A 21355-nucleotide genomic window follows, 5' to 3' on the forward strand; every position below is an offset into this window, starting at 1 on the left:
CCCCCTGCTGTCACTCAAGTGCAGTACCAAAGGTGAAGGGGAAACCCCCATACCAACTACTGGCAAGCCGGTGAATTACTGCCAGCCCATTGGGTAGAATAGCAGCCGGGGGTCCCCCGCTAAACTCTCCCTCTGGTGGATTCCCAATGACCCCGCTACACTTCACTTGTCAGAAACTTGTTCTCACATTATCTTTATGTTCACCTCACATTCTGAATAATGGGGTACATCCCCAGCAGGGTTATTCCTCTTAACGCTCCGCAGTCAGAGTAACGCGCGCTCTGCGGTGAGGGAAACGCCCGCGCTCTGGGGCGAGGGAAATGCCCGCGCTCTGCGGTGAGGGAAACGCCCGCTCTGCGGTGAGGGAAACGCCCGCGCTCTGCGGTGAGAGAAACGCCCGCGCTCTGCGGTGAGAGAAACGCCCGCGCTCTGCGGTGAGGGAAACGCCCGCGCTCTGCGGTGAGAGAAACGCCCGCGCTCTGCGGTGAGGGAAACGCCCGCGCTCTGCGGTGTGGGAAACGCCCGCGCTCTGCGGTGAGGGAAACGCCCGCGCTCTGCGGTGAGGGAAACGCCCGCGCTCTGCGGTGAGAGAAACGCGCGCGCTCTGCGGTGAGGGAAACGCCCGCGCTCTGCGGTGAGGGAAACGCCCGCGCTCTGCGGTGAGAGAAACGCCCGCGCTCTGCGGTGAGGGAAACGCCCGCGCTCTGCGGTGAGGGAAACGCCCGCGCTCTGCGGTGAGAGAAACGCCCGCGCTCTGCGGTGAGAGAAACGCCCGCGCTCTGCGGTGAGGGAAACGCCCGCGCTCTGCGGTGAGGGAAACGCCCGCGCTCTGCGGTGAGGGAAACGCCCGCGCTCTGCGGTGAGGGAAACGCCCGCGCTCTGCGGTGAGGGAAACGCCCGCTCTGCGGTGAGGGAAACGCCCGCGCTCTGCGGTGAGGGAAACGCCCGCGCTCTGCGGTGAGGGAAACGCCCGCTCTGCGGTGAGGGAAACGCCCGCGCCCTGCGGTGGGGGAAACGCCCGCGCTCTGCGGTGAGAGAAACGCCCGCGCTCTGCGGTGAGGGAAACGCCCGCGCTCTGCGGTGAGAGAAACGCCCGCGCTCTGCGGTGAGGGAAACGCCCGCGCTCTGCGGTGAGGGAAACGCCCGCGCTCTGCGGTGAGGGAAACGCCCGCGCTCTGCGGTGAGAGAAACGCCCGCGCTCTGCGGTGAGGGAAACGCCCGCGCTCTGCGGTGAGGGAAACGCCCGCGCTCTGCGGTGAGGGAAACGCCCGCGCTCTGCGGTGAGGGAAACGCCCGCGCTCTGCGGTGAGGGAAACGCCCGCGCTCTGCGGTGAGAGAAACGCGCGCGCTCTGCGGTGAGGGAAACGCCCGCGCTCTGCGGTGAGAGAAACGCCCGCTCTGCGGTGAGGGAAACGCCCGCGCTCTGCGGTGAGGGAAACGCCCGCGCTCTGCGGTGAGGGAAACGCCCGCACTCTGCGGTGAGGGAAACGCCCGCGCTCTGCGGTGAGAGAAACGCCCGCGCTCTGCGGTGAGGGAAACGCCCGCGCTCTGCGGTGAGGGAAACGCCCGCGCTCTGCGGTGAGAGAAACGCCCGCGCTCTGCGGTGAGAGAAACGCCCGCGCTCTGCGGTGAGGGAAACGCCCGCGCTCTGCGGTGAGGGAAACGCCCGCGCTCTGCGGTGAGGGAAATGCCACGCTCTGCGGTGAGGGTAACGCCCGCGCTCTGCGGTGAGGGAAACGCCCGCGCTCTGCGGTGAGAGAAACGCCCGCGCTCTGCGGTGAGGGAAACGCCCGCGCTCTGCGGTGAGGGAAACGCCCGCGCTCTGCGGTGAGAGAAACGCCCGCGCTCTGCGGTGAGGGAAACGCCCGCGCTCTGCGGTGAGGGAAACGCCCGCGCTCTGCGGTGAGAGAAACGCCCGCGCTCTGCGGTGAGGGAAACGCCCGCGCTCTGCGGTGAGGGAAACGCCCGCGCTCTGCGGTGAGGGAAACGCCCGCGCTCTGCGGTGAGGGAAACGCCCGCGCTCTGCGGTGAGGGAAACGCCCGCGCTCTGCGGTGAGGGAAACGCCCGCGCTCTGCGGTGAGGGAAACGCCCGCGCTCTGCGGTGAGGGAAACGCCCGCGCTCTGCGGTGAGGGAAACGCCCGCGCTCTGCGGTGAGGGAAACGCCCGCGCTCTGCGGTGAGAGAAACGCCCGCGCTCTGCGGTGAGGGAAACGCCCGCGCTCTGCGGTGAGGGAAACGCCCGCGCTCTGCGGTGAGGGAAACGCCCGCGCTCTGCGGTGAGGGAAACGCCCGCCCTGCGGTGAGGGAAACGCCCGCGCTCTGCGGTGAGGGAAACGCCCGCGCTCTGCGGTGAGGGAAACGCCCGCGCTCTGCGGTGAGGGAAACGCCCGCGCTCTGCGGTGAGAGAAACGCCCGCGCTCTGCGGTGAGGGAAACGCCCGCGCTCTGCGGTGAGGGAAACGCCCGCGCTCTGCGGTGAGAGAAACGCCCGCGCTCTGCGGTGAGGGAAACGCCCGCGCTCTGTGGTGAGGGAAACGCCCGCGCTCTGCGGTGAGGGAAACGCCCGCGCTCTGCGGTGAGGGAAACGCCCGCGCTCTGCGGTGAGAGAAACGCCCGCGCTCTGCGGTGAGGGAAACGCCCGCACTCTGCGGTGAGGGAAAGGCCCGCGCTCTGCGGTGAGGGAAACGCCCGCGCTCTGCGGTGAGGGAAACGCCCGCGCTCTGCGGTGAGGGAAACGCCCGCGCTCTGCGGTGAGGGAAACGCCCGCGCTCTGCGGTGAGGGAAACGCCCGCGCTCTGCGGTGAGGGAAACGCCCGCGCTCTGCGGTGAGGGAAACGCCCGCGCTCTGCGGTGAGGGAGACGCCCGCGTTCTGCGGTGAGGGAAACGCCCGCGCTCTGCGGTGAGGGAAAGGCCCGCGCTCTGCGGTGAGAGAAACGCCCGCGCTCTGCGGTGAGGGAAACGCCCGCGCTCTGCGGTGAGGGAAACGCCCGCACTCTGCGGTGAGGGAAAGGCCCGCGCTCTGCGGTGAGGGAGACGCCCGCGTTCTGCGGTGAGGGAAACGCCCGCGCTCTGCGGTGAGGGAAACGCCCCCGCTCTGCGGTGAGGGAAACGCCCGCGCTCTGCGGTGAGGGAAACGCCCGCGCTCTGCGGTGAGGGAGACGCCCGCGTTCTGCGGTGAGGGAAACGCCCGCGCTCTGCGGTGAGGGAAAGGCCCGCGCTCTGCGGTGAGAGAAACGCCCGCGCTCTGCGGTGAGGGAAACGCCCGCGCTCTGCGGTGAGGGAAACGCCCGCGCTCTGCGGTGAGAGAAACGCCCGCGCTCTGCGGTGAGGGAAACGCCCGCGCTCTGCGGTGAGGGAAACGCCCGCGCTCTGCGGTGAGGGAAACGCCCGCGCTCTGCGGTGAGGGAAACGCCCGCGCTCTGCGGTGAGGGAAACGCCCGCGCTCTGCGGTGAGGGAAACGCCCGCGCTCTGCGGTGAGGGAAACGCCCGCGCTCTGCGGTGAGGGAAACGCCCTCGCTCTGCGGTGAGAGAAACGCCCGCGCTCTGCGGTGAGGGAAAGGCCCGCGCTCTGCGGTGAGGGAAACGCCCGCGCTCTGCGGTGAGAGAAACGCCCGCGCTCTGCCCCTTGGGAACAGAATTGCTGAGACAGCACTGCTCCCAGTCCTACCTCTGAGGCATCCGTCTGGATGATGAAAGGCTCTTTAAAATCTGGGCTCCGAAGAGCGGGGCCCTCTGACATGTACTTTTTTAGCATGTCAAAGGCGTCTTGGCACTCCCAAGACCATTTAACTTGGGTCGGGGCACTCTTTTTTGTCAGATCTGTTAGGGGTGCAGATATTTCTGAAAAATTGGGGCTAAACCGCCGGTAATACCCTGCTAACCCCAAAAGGGAGCGGACCTGTGTCTTTGTCTGTGGGGTGGGGACTTCCTTTATGGCGGCCACCTTGCTAGCTAGTGGCCTTACTATCCCTCCCCCAATGGCATAGCCCAAGTACTTTGTAGTGGATTTACCCAGGGCACATTTTTTGGGATTTGCAGTGAGCCCTGCTTCTCTTAAGGACGTTAGGACTGCCCTTAACCTTTTTATATGAGACTGCCAGTGTCTGCTATAGATGACAATGTCATCCAAGTAGGCCGCGGCATATGCCCTATGGGGTCGTAGTACCTTGTCCATTAACCTTTGGAACGTGGCTGGAGCCCCATGTAACCCAAATGGCATAGTGACGAATTGGTATAACCCGAGAGGGGTGGCGAAGGCAGTTTTGTATTTGGATTTTTCCGCTAGAGGTATCTGCCAATATCCTTTCGTGATATCTAGGGTAGAGATATACTCTGCTTTCCCAAGCGAGTCAAGCAATTCATCCACCCTAGGCATTGGATATGCATCAAATCTGGATACAGCATTTACCTTTCGCAGATCCACGCAAAACCTCACCTTCCCATCTGGTTTTGGGACCAACACGATAGGGCTACACCATTCGCTGTGGGACTCCTCGATTATGCCCAATTCCAACATGTCTATTATCTCCCTCTCTACCAGGTCTTTTCGGCCCTCTGGCAATCTATAGGGACGGGACCGTACTTTTACGCCAAGTTCTGTCTCAATCCTACGGGACACTAAATTAGTCTGCCCTGGCAGCTCCGAAAAAACATCTAGGAACTGGTCACATAATTCTAGTAGGTCTGACCGTTGTTCCGTTGTTAACTGCCCTCCCATGGGAACCTGATGGTCATTGTACGTACTACCCTTTGGAAGCTGCGGACCCAAATCCGTCTCTCCTTCCCGAGGGTGGATGAACAGCGATCTCATCGTTTTCCAGGGTTTCAGGAGGTTCACGTGGTAGATTTGTTTACCCTTCCTGGACCCTGGTTGAGAGATCTCATAGTTCACCTCCCCGGTGCGGCGGAGAACTTGGAAAGGACCCTGCCACTTCGCAAGGAGTTTACTCTCTGATGTCGGTAGTAGTAGCATCACTTGGTCCCCAGGTTGGAAGACCCTCAAGCGAGCATTTTGGTTGTACTGCCTCTCTTGACGTTCTTGGGCAGATTTGAGGTTTTCCTTAGCAAACCGACCTATCATGTCTAGGCGGTTTCTAAGGTCTATGACATACTGAAGGGTATTCTTGGAGGGGGAAGGCTCCTCCTCCCAGGATTCCTTTAGTAGGTCGAGAATACCCCGAGGTTGGCGTCCATATAGGAGCTCAAATGGGGAGAAGCCTGTGGATGATTGGGGAACTTCTCGTACCGCAAACAACAGGAAAGGGAGAATTTCATCCCAAGCTCGCTTTTCAGTGTCCACAAACTTCCTAAGCATGGTTTTTAAAGTACGGTTAAACCTCTCTACCAATCCATCAGTCTGAGCATGGTAGACTGAGGTCCGGACGGATTTTACCTCCAATAACTTTAGGACATCCTGCATTAACTTTGCCATGAAATTTGTTCCCTGGTCGGTTAACATTACTTGGGGAAGTCCTACCCTAGAGAACAGTTCTAACAGCCTGTGAGCAACCTGTTTAGCAGGGGCTGATCTCAGAGGGAAGGCCTCAGGATATCTGGTGGCATAATCTACCACAACGAGTATAAATTTATGTCCCTTCGCAGAGGGTTCTAAAGGTCCGACCAGATCTACCCCAATTCTCTCGAATGGGACGGCTACCAAGGGCAGAGGAACCAAGGGAGCCGGCTTCTGTCCTTTTTGGCTAGTTAACTGGCATTCAGGACATGTCTCACATAGTTTCATGATGTCACCATGTATGCCTGGCCAGTAAAACCGGGACGAGATGCGGTCCATGGTTTTATCTCTGCCCAAATGACCACCCCATGGGAGAGTATGGGCTAGGGTGAACACCGTTTTAATCAACCCTTTAGGGACTAGCATCTGTTGAATGACCTCCCCTTATTCACACAATATAGAATGTCATTCAACAGTTCAAAATGTGGAAACACTTTTACACCCTGTTCATCCATTATCTTGTTGTTGACCTGTACCACCTTCTCATATTGTCTAGCCAGAGCTGGGTCCTCCCTCTGCCTCTGACGGAAGTCAGGAAGATCCAGGTCTGGCAAAATTCCCGTATCTATCTGTTCCCCACCCTGGTCATCCCCGGCCATGACCTGCAGTCGTTTGGGCTGACTAATGTTACCAAGAGTCCCAGCCTTTCTTAACCAGTCCTCTTTTTCCGCACGTCTCTGTTTACGTGTCTTTGGGACATGGTGTCTACGGGGAAAAATCTCTGGGGAAAAAGGGAACAAGTCTCCGGGCTTCTCCGGTACCAGAGAAGTAGGCTCCGTAGGTGTAGGGGCCAACAATGTTTCGAGGTAGGGCCAGTCTCGGCCAAGTAGAACAGGAGCAGGTAGCCAGGGAGCAACTCCCACTAGTAGGCTAGCCTCTTGATCCTGGATACGCAGTAGAACGTTCGCCGTCGGGTATCTCTTTGTATCCCCATGGATACACTCGATATTCCAAGGAGAGTCATAAGATAGTCTATTGTTTGGAATTAGGCCCTCTAGGATCAGGGTTTTTCCAGAGCCCGAGTCCAGCATGGCGTTTACTTTTGTCCCCTCCAGAGATGCTGGGACTAACCACGGATTGTGGTCCCCTCGGAGACAAGCTGTGTCAGTGGTTCTGCCATATGAACAGTCCATCTCATCATCTCGTGAATCCGCAACCTCGGTCGTCAGCGGAAGCTCTCGACGGGGCTCGGTGTTTGGACCTCTCCGCTGTTGGATGGGGTCCTCCCTTCTGGTTGGTGGGGTTATCCTCTCCACCGGGTGAGTGACAGGAGTCCAGGTTCTCGGGGAATACTGTGGGTGGCGGCCTCCCTTGAGTGATCCAGTGGCCTCGGCCCCAGAATGGGCGTCTCTGCGGGAGTTTGTACCAGGAACCCTCCGAGATGGGAAAGGGTCTTCCGATCGGGTTGACTGGATCTCCCCAGCTGGCGGGTTGTAGACCCCTCGATTGTCTGCTCTCCTGCCTCTAGCATCACCGGAAGCAACTGGTGTTTGCACCGGCCGTTCCCAGCTATCCTGTTGGGTGTCATCGCCCAGGAAGATTTCCACCAAGCGGACCGCTGAATCCAGGGAAAATGCAGCGTGTCTTTTTACCCAGGAGCGGGAGGAGGGGGGCAGAATCTGTATGAACTGCTCGAGCACAAACTGTTCAAGGATCTCTGCCTTGTCATGTTTTTCCGGTTGTATCCACCTGGTACATAAGTCTACTAAGCGGTGGGCTACGACCCGGGGTCTGTCTCTGTTTGTATATTTGACTGTCCGGAACCGCTGTCAGTAGGTCTCTGGAGTGAGGCCTAGGCGATCCAGAATAGCAGCCTTTAGTTGCTGATAGTCCATGGCCTCGTCTGCTGGAAGAGCCTGGTAGGCTGCCTGAGCTTCCCCTATGAGGAGTGGAGCCAGAGTCGTTACCCAGCGATCAACTGTCCAGCCGTGGGCCATGGCTACCCTTTCAAAAGTGAGGAGAAATGCCTCTGGGTCTTCGTTTGGCTTCATTTTATGCAGCATCACCGGTGGGTTATTTGGAATCCCTGGTCTGCCTGGGGCTGGGCCTTCGGCCAGCAATTGGAGTAGCTTTTCCTCTCGCCAGGCCTGTCGCTCATCTTGCTGGGCCTGTCGCTCATCTTGCTGGGCCTGTCGCTCAGATTGCTGGGCCTGTTGCTCAGCTTGTTTCTCTGCTAGCTGGAGCTGTTGCTCAAGGAACTGAGAAAAAATTGTCTCCATTTTTTTTTCCCCGTCTGTGTGTGTGTGTGGCCCTTCAGATACAGGGCCCGTCCAACATCCCACTTCTGACACCACCTGTGGCAGGACGGCCTGTAGCCGAGGTCAGGGAACAGTCCACACGTGTAGTTTCAGGATAAATGAAAACGTTCAGTGGCTTTATTTCTCCACAGCAACATAACATGCGGGTACACTATCCCTTTAAGCAAATAAATCCTGCTCCACGTTGGGAGAAAACTGACTAACACAGCAGTCCTAGCTAGCAGGCTGGCTGGCTAAACCATACCCAAACCGTAAGAGTCTTTTTAAGCAGTCATGCAAACAAATAAAAGAAATCTTACTTTGGCTGCAGTAAGTAGTGTGCTGTATCTTTCTGGTTAGCAGCACATCTATCCATGTGCTCTCATCTGAGACAGGCAGCTACTGCTGGTAACAAGATCCTTATCTACCTTGCTGGCTCTCAGGTGTCAGCTTACATCATGATTAGCTAGCTTCCACCTGAGTTAACCCTTATGAGTGCTGGATGAAGCACTCAGACATATGTTTCCCTGGCATAACTGATAGGGGTTGACTTCACCCTGTCACAGCGCCCATGGGTATTATCAGGATGCAGGCAGATGTCCGGCTGTTCCCCTGTCGGCGCCCCTGGGTATTATCCTACTTGTTGGTTCTAGTTCATGGGAACTTTGTGAAAAAGTTTCATCAAAATGTTGCTTTGTGAAACCTGAAAAAATGGGATAATAATTAATGTAAATCTTTAATAATTAATGTAAATCTACTAATAGTCTTTGTTTTTGCAGGTTTTGCGAAATCCCTTAAAGTTTGTGGGGAATGTTTCTAAGAGAACTTACACTGCATCTCTAATGTATGTTATCAGTTTGTGTAGCCTGTGTCCCCGGGGGCCGTAGGGGGGAAGTACAGTATGCCACACCCTTATCTGTACCAGCAGATGATAATCCTAATGATTTCTGTTTTTTTTCTCTCCAGGTATCTTCACAGCACCTCTGGATGGACGCTACTTCATTAGTGCTATCTTGACGGGCTACAAGGATGAGAAGATCGAAGCTGTGCTCTCCAAATCCAACCATGGCATCGCTCGTGTGGATTCTGCTGGCTATCAGTCTGAGGGCCTGGAGAAAAAGCCTCTTGTGGAGAAGAAGACCACCACGGGTTCTCTGGGTGTCTTCAACATCATCCTGCAGCTGAAGGCCGGTGACACTGTCTGTGTCGACCTGGTGATGGGGCAACTGGCGCATTCTGATGAACCCTTCACCATATTCAGTGGGATCCTTCTTTATGTGGGGGAGGAGGAGGACTAACTGGCCCCCAGTGCACCTTTGCTCCTTCTTGACTTTCTATTTAATGGGGTTATTGTCTCTGCCAGCAGGGTGGGGGGGGGGGGGCAGGAGATGTGTGAGATTAATGTTATGAATTTCAGTGTTCAGTTATAAGCAGTGCTTAAACATGGAGGAGACCTAGGCGTGAAACAGCTATCTCTCTTATTCTGTCTCAGGCAGCTTTCTTTCTGGGTTAAGCTTAGTGCAAAGTACAAAAGAACCACGTGAAAAAGGATTTGTGTTCAACATACTCATGTTAAGGTCCCAATGGATTTTTTTCATGTATGAGAATCCAAGGATATTAGAGAAAACTGTTACTTACCTAAAGAAATCATGCATAAAACATTCAACAAAAATGTTTTAAATATCATGAATCCATGTTACGGAAATGTGATTCTACAGTCAGAAAATCCCAGATTTGGACGCCGCTCAGCAAGTCTCGGGAAACATAAAAATGGCCACCAAATAATCCATATATTCCGCCTTCGCTAGGGTGTTTATAAAGCTGAGGCGTAAAGCAGATGTTCGTGATGATGTCATGTTGGTTCCTTGACATAAATATATCTGCAAAACAGAAAACAGTAGGAGGATTTCACAGGAAGTAACTAGGAAAGTAAATAAAATCCGTCCTGTAAATGCCACTTCCCACAGACCTCATTGCATGTTACAATCCATCTGGAAATGTTTCAGTCTGTAATGTCACCAGAAAGGAGAAGTACCGTTTCACCGTTTGATGGACTGACGTAAATGTTACTTACAGGGGGAATTATAGTGTACTAACTGGTTATAGGTTATAGGAAGCTGCAATGGTTTCATTGTGTTGCTTCGTACATTTACTTTTCATATGTTTAATACTTCACGTTACAGAGACTCCCTCAATGTGAAGCAGAAGAAATGGACCAATAGCAGGAAAATAGCGGTCATTCATAAAGAGGAATTGTCACTGGCTGGGAAGGCAATTTCACTCAACTAGAGAGAGTGTCAACTCACCATTCGTAAGGTCATCTTAGAAGCCCGTATCAATCACCAGGAGAGAGTATCACTCATTGCAAGGCCGTATCAATCACCAGGAGAGAGTATCTCTCTTTGCAAGTCCGTATCAATCATCAGGAGAGAGTATCTCTCTTTGCAAGGCCGTATCAATCACCAGGAGAGATTATCTCTCATTGAAAGGCCGTATCAATCACCAGGAGAGAGTATCTCTCATTGCAAGGCCGTATCAATCACCAGGAGAGAGTATCAATCATTGCAAGGCCGTATCAATCACCAGGAGAGAGTATCACTCATTGCAAGGCCGTATCAATCACCAGGAGAGAGTATCTCTCATTGAAAGGCCGTATCAATCACCAGGAGAGAGTATCTCTCATTGCAGGCCCGTATCAATCACCAGGAGAGAGTATCTCTCATTGCAAGGCTGTATCAATCACCAGGAGAGATTATCTCTCTTTGCAAGGCCATATCAATCACCAGGAGAGAGTATCTCTCATTGCAAGGCCGTATCAATCACCAGGAGAGAGTATCTCTCATTGCAAGGCCGTATCAATCATCAGGAGATAGTACACTGGCGACACATTTAATTGCACTGCGGCCAGATCCGCAAGCCGGGAGATTTCCCGGCTTGCTAGTGGCCGCCCCTCGGCGTGCCGCGCGTCATAGACGCGCGGTCACGCGTCTTCGGGAGCGTGCGCCCCCTGCACGCGCGTCCAGGGGCTCCCCGAGGGAGCCCTGGTGTCCCGCGATCGCGGGACAGCGGCAGGGGGTTCCGGGGGACCCGGCGGACCCGGCAGCGGGAGGGAGAGCGCCCCGATCGGAGGGCGCTCTTCCGCTGCTTCGGCGCGCGCCCGTCACACTCGGGCGCGCGCCAGGCTACTGCTGCGGCACAGAACGGGCAAATGCTCGAATAAACTGTGCCGCAGCAGTATCAATCATTGCAAGGCCGTATCAATCACCAGGAGAGATTATCTCTCTTTGCAAGGCCGTATCAATCACCAGGAGAGAGTATCTCTCATTGCAAGGCCGTATCAATCACCAGGAGAGAATATCCCTCATTGCAAGGCCGAATCAATCATCAGGAGAGAGTATCTCTCATTGAAAGGCCGTATCAATCACCAGGAGAGAGTATCTCTCTTTGCAAGGCCATATCAATCATCAGGAGAGAGTATCACTCATTGCAAGGCCGTATCAATCACCAGGAGAGAGTATCACTCATTGCAAGGCCGTATCAATCACCAGGAGAGATTATCTCTCTTTGCAAGGCCGTATCAATCACCAGGAGAGAGTATCTCTCATTGCAAGGCCGTATCAATCATCAGGAGAGAGTATCTCTCATTGCAAGACCGTATCAATCACCAGGAGAGAGTATCACTCATTGCAAGGCCGTATCAATCACCAGGAGAGATTATCTCTCTTTGCAAGGCAGTATCAATCACCAGGAGAGAGTTTCTCTCATTGCAAGGCCGTATCAATCATCAGGAGAGAGTATCTCTCACTGCAAGGCCGTATCAATCACCAGGAGAGAGTATCTCTCATTGCAAGGCCGTATCAATCGCCAGGAGAGAGTATCTCTCATTGCAAGGCCGTATCAATCACCAGGAGAGAGTATCTCTCATTGCAAGGCCGTATCAATCACCAGGAGAGAGTATCTCTCATTGCAAGGCCGTATCAATCACCAGGAGAGAGTATCTCTCATTGCAAGGCAGTATCAATCACCAGGAGAGAGTATCACTCATTGCAAGGCCGTATCAATCACTATGAGAGAGTATCACTCATTGCAAGGCCGTATCAATCACTATGAGAGAGTATCACTCATTGCAAGGCCGTATCAATCACTAGGAATGAGTGTCACTCATTGAAAGGGAGTGTCACTCAATGTACTCTTAACTTAGGTAGTCTCTCTCTCGCTGACAAGTTAAATAATGTGATTAAAATGTCATGTATTTGTCCCAATCCTTTGGGACCCTGACAGACGGTACATGAGACGTTTCTCCATCTCACCTCATATATGTCTTACTGTAAATATAATTACAGAAACCCTGGATCAGTAAGTTGAGATATTTAGGTGGCATGTCGCCTTATACGTTGTGACTCCCTTTCATTGGAATATTAGATTTCTGTGTCATTTAAGCAGTGTGAGATTGGCACTATCAGAGTGCCTCACACCCCCACTCACATACAAGTCTTCCCTACCCCATGGATTTCCACTGGTGAAAATCCAGTATCGAATCAGAGCTTTAAGATGGTGTTAGGTTAACAAAGTCAATTTGAGTGTTAGGTTATCATGGGGTAAGAGGGGCCTTACAGGGAGAGATTAAGGAACTCTGTTATAAGGATTTTGTTCCAACACTCCACCTCATAAAGATGGCTCCCATCAGAAGGGTTCCCTTGCCTTTCACTCTATGGTTTAAGCACCGTTTTGACAAACTGTGAAGCATGTTGGGTGTGTGCAAGTGTCAAATAGAAACATTGTGTGGAGCCTCGACTATCCTTGTGCCAACTGGCACCCTCTGGTGGATAGTTTAAGGATGGCATGAAGGGAGAGCCACTGTACTGCTGGGTGTGCACTTGACCTGCATCACCTCTGCTCACCCAAGTTGCAAGAACATTGTGATGGACATAAGGGGTCTGGAACCTTCAATGATATTAATGGACATGGTTTCAGGAGGGGTCAAGGTGCAAGTTTAAGAAGCATTTTCCAACATTACAACAAGCATCAGAAGTTAGGCTACCATCATGCAATGATGTTTAATGACGACTTTAAACGGTGGTCAGTGTTTTCCTAAAGCCATCCAGATAAAGTTCTCTCCATACTGCCTGTGCCTTGGACTGGACTGGATGCTTTAGTATCCCCCGTAGAATCCCCAGTGCCTCTATCTCTGAGTGGTCAAGCATCTGAATGCCAGGACATGCCTTGTACTGCTCACAATAGAGAATGAAATGACGCCAGAGGTGTGGTATAGTCTCATATCTTCCAAGCAGAGGAAGGGGTCCGGCTTGGACATGTCTGTGAGGTCCCTTATCCATATGTGCCCCAATACCTAGAGGAGCAATCACTTTGGCATGCACCATTTGAATTGCTCCCGGTGTACCATGTGGTTTGTATTCTAGTTAAGTTTAAATGTAAAGCACAAAGCAGGCAGAGCAAATGGCTCGGTAATTACAGTCTTCTGCCATCACATTCTATATTACTACACGGCGGAAATCGTTACTGAGGTGTTAGTATTGAATACACAAGTATGAAGGTTTCATTCACTTACACTGAGGTCCTGCAGTTGTATAAATTCCGGTGCCATTAGCTAATAATAATATATTTCTTTCTTTACTCACCTGTAAAGGCTGCCATGCCACGAGAACTCCATCCCACAGGTAGGAAGTACCCAGATCCTCCAGTGTTCCCTCTACCGGCAGAGATCCTGAGGGTTCTCACCTCTGGGGCAGAGTCCTGGCTGGTGAGTAAGGAACAATGATATGTGTCCATCTGAGATGAAGAACAAGTCTGTTTTATGTTGCAATCCTTTGTGTAAATTTATTGTGACACGTAGGAACATTGCTCCACATGAGTCAGTGACCCTTGGCTTATAGGAGCAGGAATCTGCTTCATTGAATACAGTATTATAACTCCTGTATCTGTTGGTGTTTTCGCCTTTCACCAGATGAGAGTTGGTATTAACCTCTGAGATTCTTGTCATATGCACAAAAAGGATCAAATACATTTATTTGATTGACCTGATGTGGCTCTAATGAACACACTATATTTTCCAAAAAGGATCAAAGTGTTTAATTTTTAAAAATAAACACCTCTCAGTGAACGGAGGAACCACGCACACCTCACCGTACCCCTGTAGTATTGGGGTATCTCCTAAGCCATTGCAGGATGAACCTAATGAGCATTTTATCTTGAAGTACAGAAATACCCGTGGTATCGGATAACTGACAGCTATGACAGGGTGCGGGTAAATAATCCACTTGTCGGGATCAATCTGAACTGGTTGAATCTGCCTAATAAACTTTCCTCCATATTAATCTAATAGCTCTCTCTGGCTCTTTGGGTTAAAATGGAAACCAATTTATCTGTCTCCCAAACTCGTTACAATATATCCACCCTTCCCTGGGCGCCTGAATCCAGTGTGCGTCTGAATACAGAGATACAATATATCCACCCTTCCCTGGGCACCTGAATCCAGTGTGCGTCTGAATACAGAGATACAATATATCCACCCTTCCCTGTGCGCCTGAATCCAGTGTGCGTCTGAATACAGAGATACAATATATCCACCCTTCCCTGGGCGCCTGAATCCAGTGTGCGTCTGAATACAGAGATACAATATATCCACCCTTCCCTGGGCGCCTGAATCCAGTGTGCGCCTGAATACAGAGATACAATATATCCACCCTTCCCTGGGCGCCTGAATCCAGTGTGCGCCTGAATACAGAGATACAATATATCCACCCTTCCCTGTGCGCCTGAATCCAGTGTGCGTCTGAATACAGAGATACAATATATCCACCCTTCCCTGGGCACCTGAATCCAGTGTGCGTCTGAATACAGAGATACAATATATCCACCCTTCCCTGGGCGCCTGAATCCAGTGTGCGTCTGAATACAGAGATACAATATATCCACCCTTCCCTGTGCGCCTGAATCCAGTGTGCGTCTGAATACAGAGATACAATATATCCACCCTTCCCTGTGCGCCTGAATCCAGTGTGCGTCTGAATACAGAGATACAATATATCCACCCTTCCCTGGGCACCTGAATCCAGTGTGCGTATGAATACAGAGATACAATATAGCCACCCTTCCCTGTGCGCCTGAATCCAGTGTGCGTCTGAATACAGAGATACAATATATCCACCCTTCCCTGGGCGCCTGAATCCAGTGTGCGTCTGAATACAGAGATACAATATAGCCACCCTTCCCTGGGCGCCTGAATCCAGTGTGCGTATGAATACAGAGATACAATATATCCACCCTTCCCTGGGCGCCTCAATCCAGTGTGCGTCTGAATACAGAGATACAATATATCCACCCTTCCCTGTGCGCCTCAATCCAGTGTGCGTCTGAATACAGAGATACAATATATCCACCCTTCCCTGTGCGCCTGAATCCAGTGTGCGTCTGAATACAGAGATACAATATATCCACCCTTCCCTGTGCGCCTGAATCCAGTGTGCGTATGAATACAGGGTGTGAGGACTTTACCTGCCCTCCCTTAGACCAGTCCTGCCTTCTGAATGGGGTGGTTTATGTAAGAGCCGGAATTGACTAACGACATCATGACATTGACACCCCTGTATCACTGCAATATGGGACTCTGGGAACCCCAGAGAGGGAACCGGCCAGGACCCCAGACACACACTGGATATATAGCTGTACACGCATGGCCTTCGTATCATTATGTGAACACAGAGCCCCCACTCACCTGAAATCCGGGCATCGGAGCACGTTCTGGGCTCACTCCATTTACAGTATGTATTGTACAATGAATTTATACTAAATAAAACCGGCACCATATTTTTTATTTAATAAATGCTTCGACCCGTGTCTGTTTGTTCATTTTCTCATTTTTGGATAATAGCAGTGAGGAGGTGGGAATTACACTTTAATGTGGGCTTCATTTCTTCTATGGGCTATAGCCAGAATTACTAAGTGGTTGTAGGCGGACGCTCACAGAGGTATGCAAGGGAGACTGGTTATGGTGAAATTAAATAAGGCTTTTATTGCGCCTGTTTCCTTAACATCAGGAAACCATCCAAACAAGGGGTAAACAAAGCTTCTATTCACTTGTGAGTATTTCTAATGAAATCCTATGCAGTCCACAACTCCCTTTAGATAAGCATGTCTCCCAGCCCCAAACATATATTATGTAATGAACAGATATAAAAATTCTTATAAATGAAAGTCTTATCTGTTCCTTGTTGTTGGAGGGAAAGTCTTCCTGGGTTGCTACCTTTTCCTCAGGTTTGCTCAGCATTCAGGTTTAGAAGATTCCCCTGTGTCTTGAAAACAGCACTGCCGTTTCATCTGGCATGCTCAAGACAGCTGTCCCCATGTCAGTCTCACAAGTTGTGTGAGATTCAGGAACAAATCTCACTTCCTGTCTCAAAAGACGCAAAGAAGCCCCTAAGAAGCTAATCAGGCAGGTGGTGTTGGATAATTGACTACCAGCAGTTAACCACCACACTGCTGGATTAGAGGCACATTACCTGAACAGGGATACCTCCCCTGTTACATACCTCCCCTGTTTGTGTGGAAGCTCGGGCTTGCCACGGCCAAAGCCCATCCTTCCACTCTCATTCTAGATATCTCTGTGACTTGAATGAGAGTGGATGGAGGAAGAGAACCCTCAGTCCCGCTAGGATTGGAGCCCTTTCTCCAATTTATTCGTGTCTCCTCCCGAAGGTGCTTGAGATCAGCACTCCTCAGTCGCTCGAGGAGGACTTTTTCCACGTAAAGTCTTTTTGCTACGTGCGCGGTCATGAGATTTCCCTCGCGTCGGGTGCTCGTCTTATTGTAGGCATACTGTATGGCAGCAGTTGCAGAGCGTTTAAAAACAGCCCTTTGAGTTTTCCACTCTTGAAGCTGTCTCTCTGCCCTTTTCCCACTCAATGGGGTTGCTAGCTCAGCCTCTTTGGGGTTAAGTTGCAATTCCACACCCACTTCCAGAGAATGTCCCATATTTTCAGCTTCATCAGCTAAGGATTCTTCTGGTTTTGATTCAGCACGTGTACCTTCTTTTGCTGCCTGTTGGGTGGCTGAAGGTTTTGCTAGTGCTTCTTTAGGTGGTTCAAATTTTGCAACCTTGTCTTTCAGACGAGCGGTATTCCCAGCTCTCACTGTACCCTTGTCTTCATGGGTTTTTGTGGCTGTGGGATACTGACGCTTATGAGGGTCAATACTTGTCCTTGTAGAACTTTCATCTCATCCGCGAGAGATCCCTGTTTTTTGAGTGCGTCTTGCAAGTCTCTTCTCGGAATTTATCTGCATGCTTTGCTTTCTCTGAGCTTGCTTCCACATTTTTATTGCATTGTGAAGCACTATGAATTTCTTTGCTCGGGCCACAGTTACTTGTTTTAGTTTCTGGACCTTCTTATGCTCCCTTTTGTGCCGGGTCACCTGAGTTCTAAGCTTGGCCTCTAGCGATGCTTTGGTGACACTCAGGGTAGCCTTCAGTTTCTCATGCTGCTTTGTGGGGACATACTGGGTAATCAGACGTTCCTGCAGCACTTGAATTTCTTTAACAGCCTGCAGATTGTCTTCCTGCAGGGTTCGCTGCTTCTCCTCGGCCTTCTCGAGGTGCGTACGCAGACATTGCAGTTGGTTCTGCAGTCGGTGCTCTGCTTCAAACTTCTCACCTTCCAAAAGTCTATTTATTTCTTTAAGCTCGTGCAGCTTTTCATTCTTTTCCTTGACGTCGTCTGTCAAATGAAAATTTTCTTCTTTGAGTTTTAAGTTTTTTCTTTTTAATCTTAAATTTTCTCCTTTTTCAGTCTCTGTACTATTCAGGGCCTCCTTGCAGTCCTCCTTCCATTTATGCACATCTGCTTTGAGAATGACAGTCTCCTGGCGTGAGACTTCCTTCTCTAGGTTGAGGGTCTGAAGCTCCTTCTGAGAGACTTTGAGATCTGTATTAAGATTGACAATAGTTTCTTTAGCAATGTCCAGCTCCTCAGTGAGACTTTGTAGTTCCTTTCTGGAGACTTCCAGGTCTGTGCGGCAGCTGTTGGTCTCATGATGTGAGGCATCCAGTGCTCTGCAGAGTGTCTGAACCTCTTTCTGAGATACGTCCACCTCTGTCCGGACACTGTTGACCTCCTGTTGTGAGGCATTCAGCTCTATGCGAAGAGTGTGAACCTCTTGCTGAAAGACTGTAATCTGCTTTAGTGCCTCCTCATACACTGGCGACACACTTTATTGGAGCTCGGCTAGTCCCACGAATTCGGGTATACCCGGGTGTATTGAGGTTTGTGACTGTTTTCTGCCCGAGTGCATTGAGGTATTTTCCAAGCAGGGATTGAAGCATTTTATTCCCGCTGGCTGCAAAACTGCACAGTATATATATATATAATGCATTACAATTCATGAATTTATGCCATCTGGTAGACACGCGAAGCATTGCAGCCTATTAAATCCTAATCATTATCATTTAACAGATCAGCCGCCCGTCAGCCAGGCATGAACCCAGGCTGGGAAGGCAAACGCAACGGGGCTTGTCAGAGGTGAGGAGCGGCGCATTCCAGGTATCTGCCAGGTACATACTGGGTATTTGCTCGAATAAAGTGTGTCGGTGCAGTACTTCCGCTTCATCTTAGCCATCATTTTATCAGATTGGCTCTGCTTTTCATCCATGCCGGAAATAGTAGCGTTTGCAGTAGCGTTTGCAGTTCTCAGTCTAGAGATCGTCCAATTCTGTCCTGGCCAAAGAGTAAATTGTGAGCACATCTTTCTGTAGCCTCACGTTATTTTTCTGTAGCTCTGTGTAACCATCTTTCTTTTGTTTCAATTGTTCACAGAGCATATCACAGTCATGCCTGGCATTTTTCAGGGCATCTTCAGGGCTGGTCAAGGGATCATCACTCACTGGTTCCGGCTCCACTTCCCTGGGATGGTTGGTTGAGGGTTCCTCACTGTTGGCACTGGACAGACACTTCTTTGGGGTACACGACTTCTGCCTTGGGCCCTCTGGATATTCGGTTAACCGCAGGACGAATTCTCCATTTTCTCTAGGCTGCAGGGCAACTCGGTCCCCCTTTTTCTCCACAGGATCTGCGGACGTGTCTGTTCCTTCCACGGTAAGTGAAGAACCGCTTTTCTTTTTCTTTTTCCGCCTTTTTGTTTTGGATGACTCCGTCCCATCAGGAATACTGGGGTCTCCTTCTTTATTTGATACTTCAGCAGCTTCATTATATATGCCAGGCTTTTCTTGCAGTTGTATTAGCTGACAGAAATATTGGGTGATCTGCTGCTCCCGCTCTTTCTCTTGTCGACCATATTCGTCATCACAGAGAGCGGTCTTTTCTGTTCGTGCCGAGTTCAGGCACCCCCACCATTCTTGGGGTGTTTTGTGGGTGTGACTCGGTTCGGGTTCCCCGTAAGAGATGTCTTCCTCCTTATTGGACTGGAATGGCCACTCTTCCGTGGCGTAGGGTTCATTACAGGAACGCTGCATCTTGTCCTCCATTTTGGGCTATCAGGTGTAATTTTCTTCCTGACCTTAGGAGGCGCTATTGCAGCTGTTGCCACTGTATTTGCTAGAACCCCCAATTGTGGTAGTTTTACAGGTGGGCATATTTTGCTTGTAGAGGTCATAGCTCTAACAGGCATCTCTGTAGACTTTTCTTTCTTGGGTAAGTTTTACAATATCAGCAGTGCTGTGCACGCATTTTCTCTCATCTGGTATACAGGATGTGCAGTTGCTAGGTAAAAACGTCTATTTGCTTTACACCATTTACTTGCTAGTTTAAATCTCTCATTAGGTATGCGGGATGTGCAGTTGCTAAGTAAAAACGTCTGTTTGCTTTACACCATTTACTTGCTAGGTGCAATATCTCTGCTTCAGCCAAATAATGTGGTTTTCTGCTTGAGTTCAGTCTCAACTTTGGGTATTATGACATTCACTCTTCACACTTATGGATACCTTTTACACAGCTCAGCAATTCCTTTTTTCTAGTAGGCAATTTTACCCTCAGCACTTGTTTACTGAAAATGCCTCTGCTTCAGCACTGTCTTGCATCAATTTTCACACATCTCTGCATATACTCCATTCACAACTGGTATTCCTATGCGGTGTGGCAGCCTTTACTTGCCGAATCAGTACCGCTCGCGTGTCACCATCTGTTTTCACTGCTTCAGCTAAACATTTGAAAACAACAAACGCCTATCCCTTTTAAGGGCTAACTCACTTTTTGAACCCTGACTATGGCTGGAAGGCAAACCCCCATTTCAATGACCATATTACACTTTATTGTAATAGGCAAATAAGGTTTACCTGCTTCAGCAGTCTCTCTCTCCCTCCTCTTGGGATTGGGGAAAAGAGTCCATCTGTGGTTTTATAAGTTTCAGTGTAGTGTAGCTTTCCTGCATGGGTGTGTCCCTTTACTCTGGTCTCTGCTGCATGAGATTTTTTTGTTTATGTTGCTCAGACTGTTTGTAGGCAAAAAGCACAAAAACAAATTCACAGTGTCACGGGAGACTCCTGTGGTGGGTAGGATCTCGGTGGCCGGAACAGCAGGAAGCGTAGTAGGGGTCACAATCAGAGGGTCCGAGGCAGGCGGCAGACAGCGCAGTCAGGAAACAAGCAGAGGTCCGAGGCAGGCGGCAGGTAGCGGCGTCAGGTAACAAGCAGAGGTCCGAGGCAGGCGGCAGGTAGCGAAGTCAGGTAACAAGCAGAGGTCAGCAACGAGGAGACTGGAACAGGACAGGGGAGCAAGGACAGGTCTGAGGGCAGGGACTGAGAACAGGAATAAACAGGGACAAGCCAGATACCAGCAAGGGCTTTTACTGTGAACAGACTTCTATGGTACAGGTACAGAAAACAGATCAGGATATCAGAAGCATGTGCATTAGGAATCTGACTTCAAGCAAAGGCAAAACCAACAGACAGGAAGCAAGCTATAAGGACAGAGACAGGAGCAACAAGAAGACAGACAGACAGAGGAACCCAGAGCCAACAGAAGGCAGCAGCACACCCAGTGGACAAGGAAGCTATGGCTAGGCAGGAGGTCTAGGCGATCCGACATTACTCCCCCCTCTCAAGAGCGTTCTCCGGACGATCCTCCAGGCTCTTCCCGGAGGCCTTGATGAAAAGTGGACTCAAGGTGACCCACCTCTGGTGGTTTGTCAGCGGGCAGAGAGTACTCCACAGGTACAGACTGAAAAAGTCCATCAGAAAGCCGACAGAGGAATTCAATTCTCTCGGAACAGTTCAATGTCAGGATGCATCAACCCAAATGCCAGAGAATCTGTGAGCAGTAAGCTTGACTTTGCAGAGTAGGTCACAGGCTCAGCAGAGGACGCATCAGATATACGTAGATAAACGGAAGAACGTGCGCTTGTCTTCACAGCAGGAGCAGAGGAGCCAGTAGATCCTCCTGACAACCCTCCAGGTTTAGCAAGGTGTCCCTGATGGAAGGCCGACTCACGATGGCCTTCGGACAACACTCCATGTTTTGCAGGAACATAGGGATCAGCAACAACTCCGGACAACCCTACAGGCTCTTCAGGGAAATCTTGATGGAAGGCCAACTTAATGTGTACGTCAAGTGCTGATGGGAAATCTGTGAGAGGTGCAT

At 51.2% G+C, this 21355-nt stretch overlaps 1 protein-coding gene across 1 annotated transcript in view; it reads left to right on the forward strand.

Annotated features, from left to right (window-relative positions):
* EMILIN1 (elastin microfibril interfacer 1) overlaps positions 1–15608 on the forward strand; it is a 117643-nt gene extending 102035 nt beyond the window's left edge. Inside the window, exon 8 of the mRNA XM_075595122.1 lies at positions 8718–15608. Coding sequence (XP_075451237.1) covers positions 8718–9049 — 332 coding nt within the window. The 3' untranslated portion in view covers positions 9050–15608. The remainder of the gene's footprint in view (positions 1–8717) is intronic.
* The last annotated feature ends 5747 nt before the right edge of the window (positions 15609–21355 follow it).

The sequence above is a fragment of the Ascaphus truei genome, chromosome 4 (assembly GCF_040206685.1).
Source record: "Ascaphus truei isolate aAscTru1 chromosome 4, aAscTru1.hap1, whole genome shotgun sequence".
Taxonomy (NCBI): Eukaryota; Metazoa; Chordata; class Amphibia; order Anura; family Ascaphidae; genus Ascaphus; species Ascaphus truei.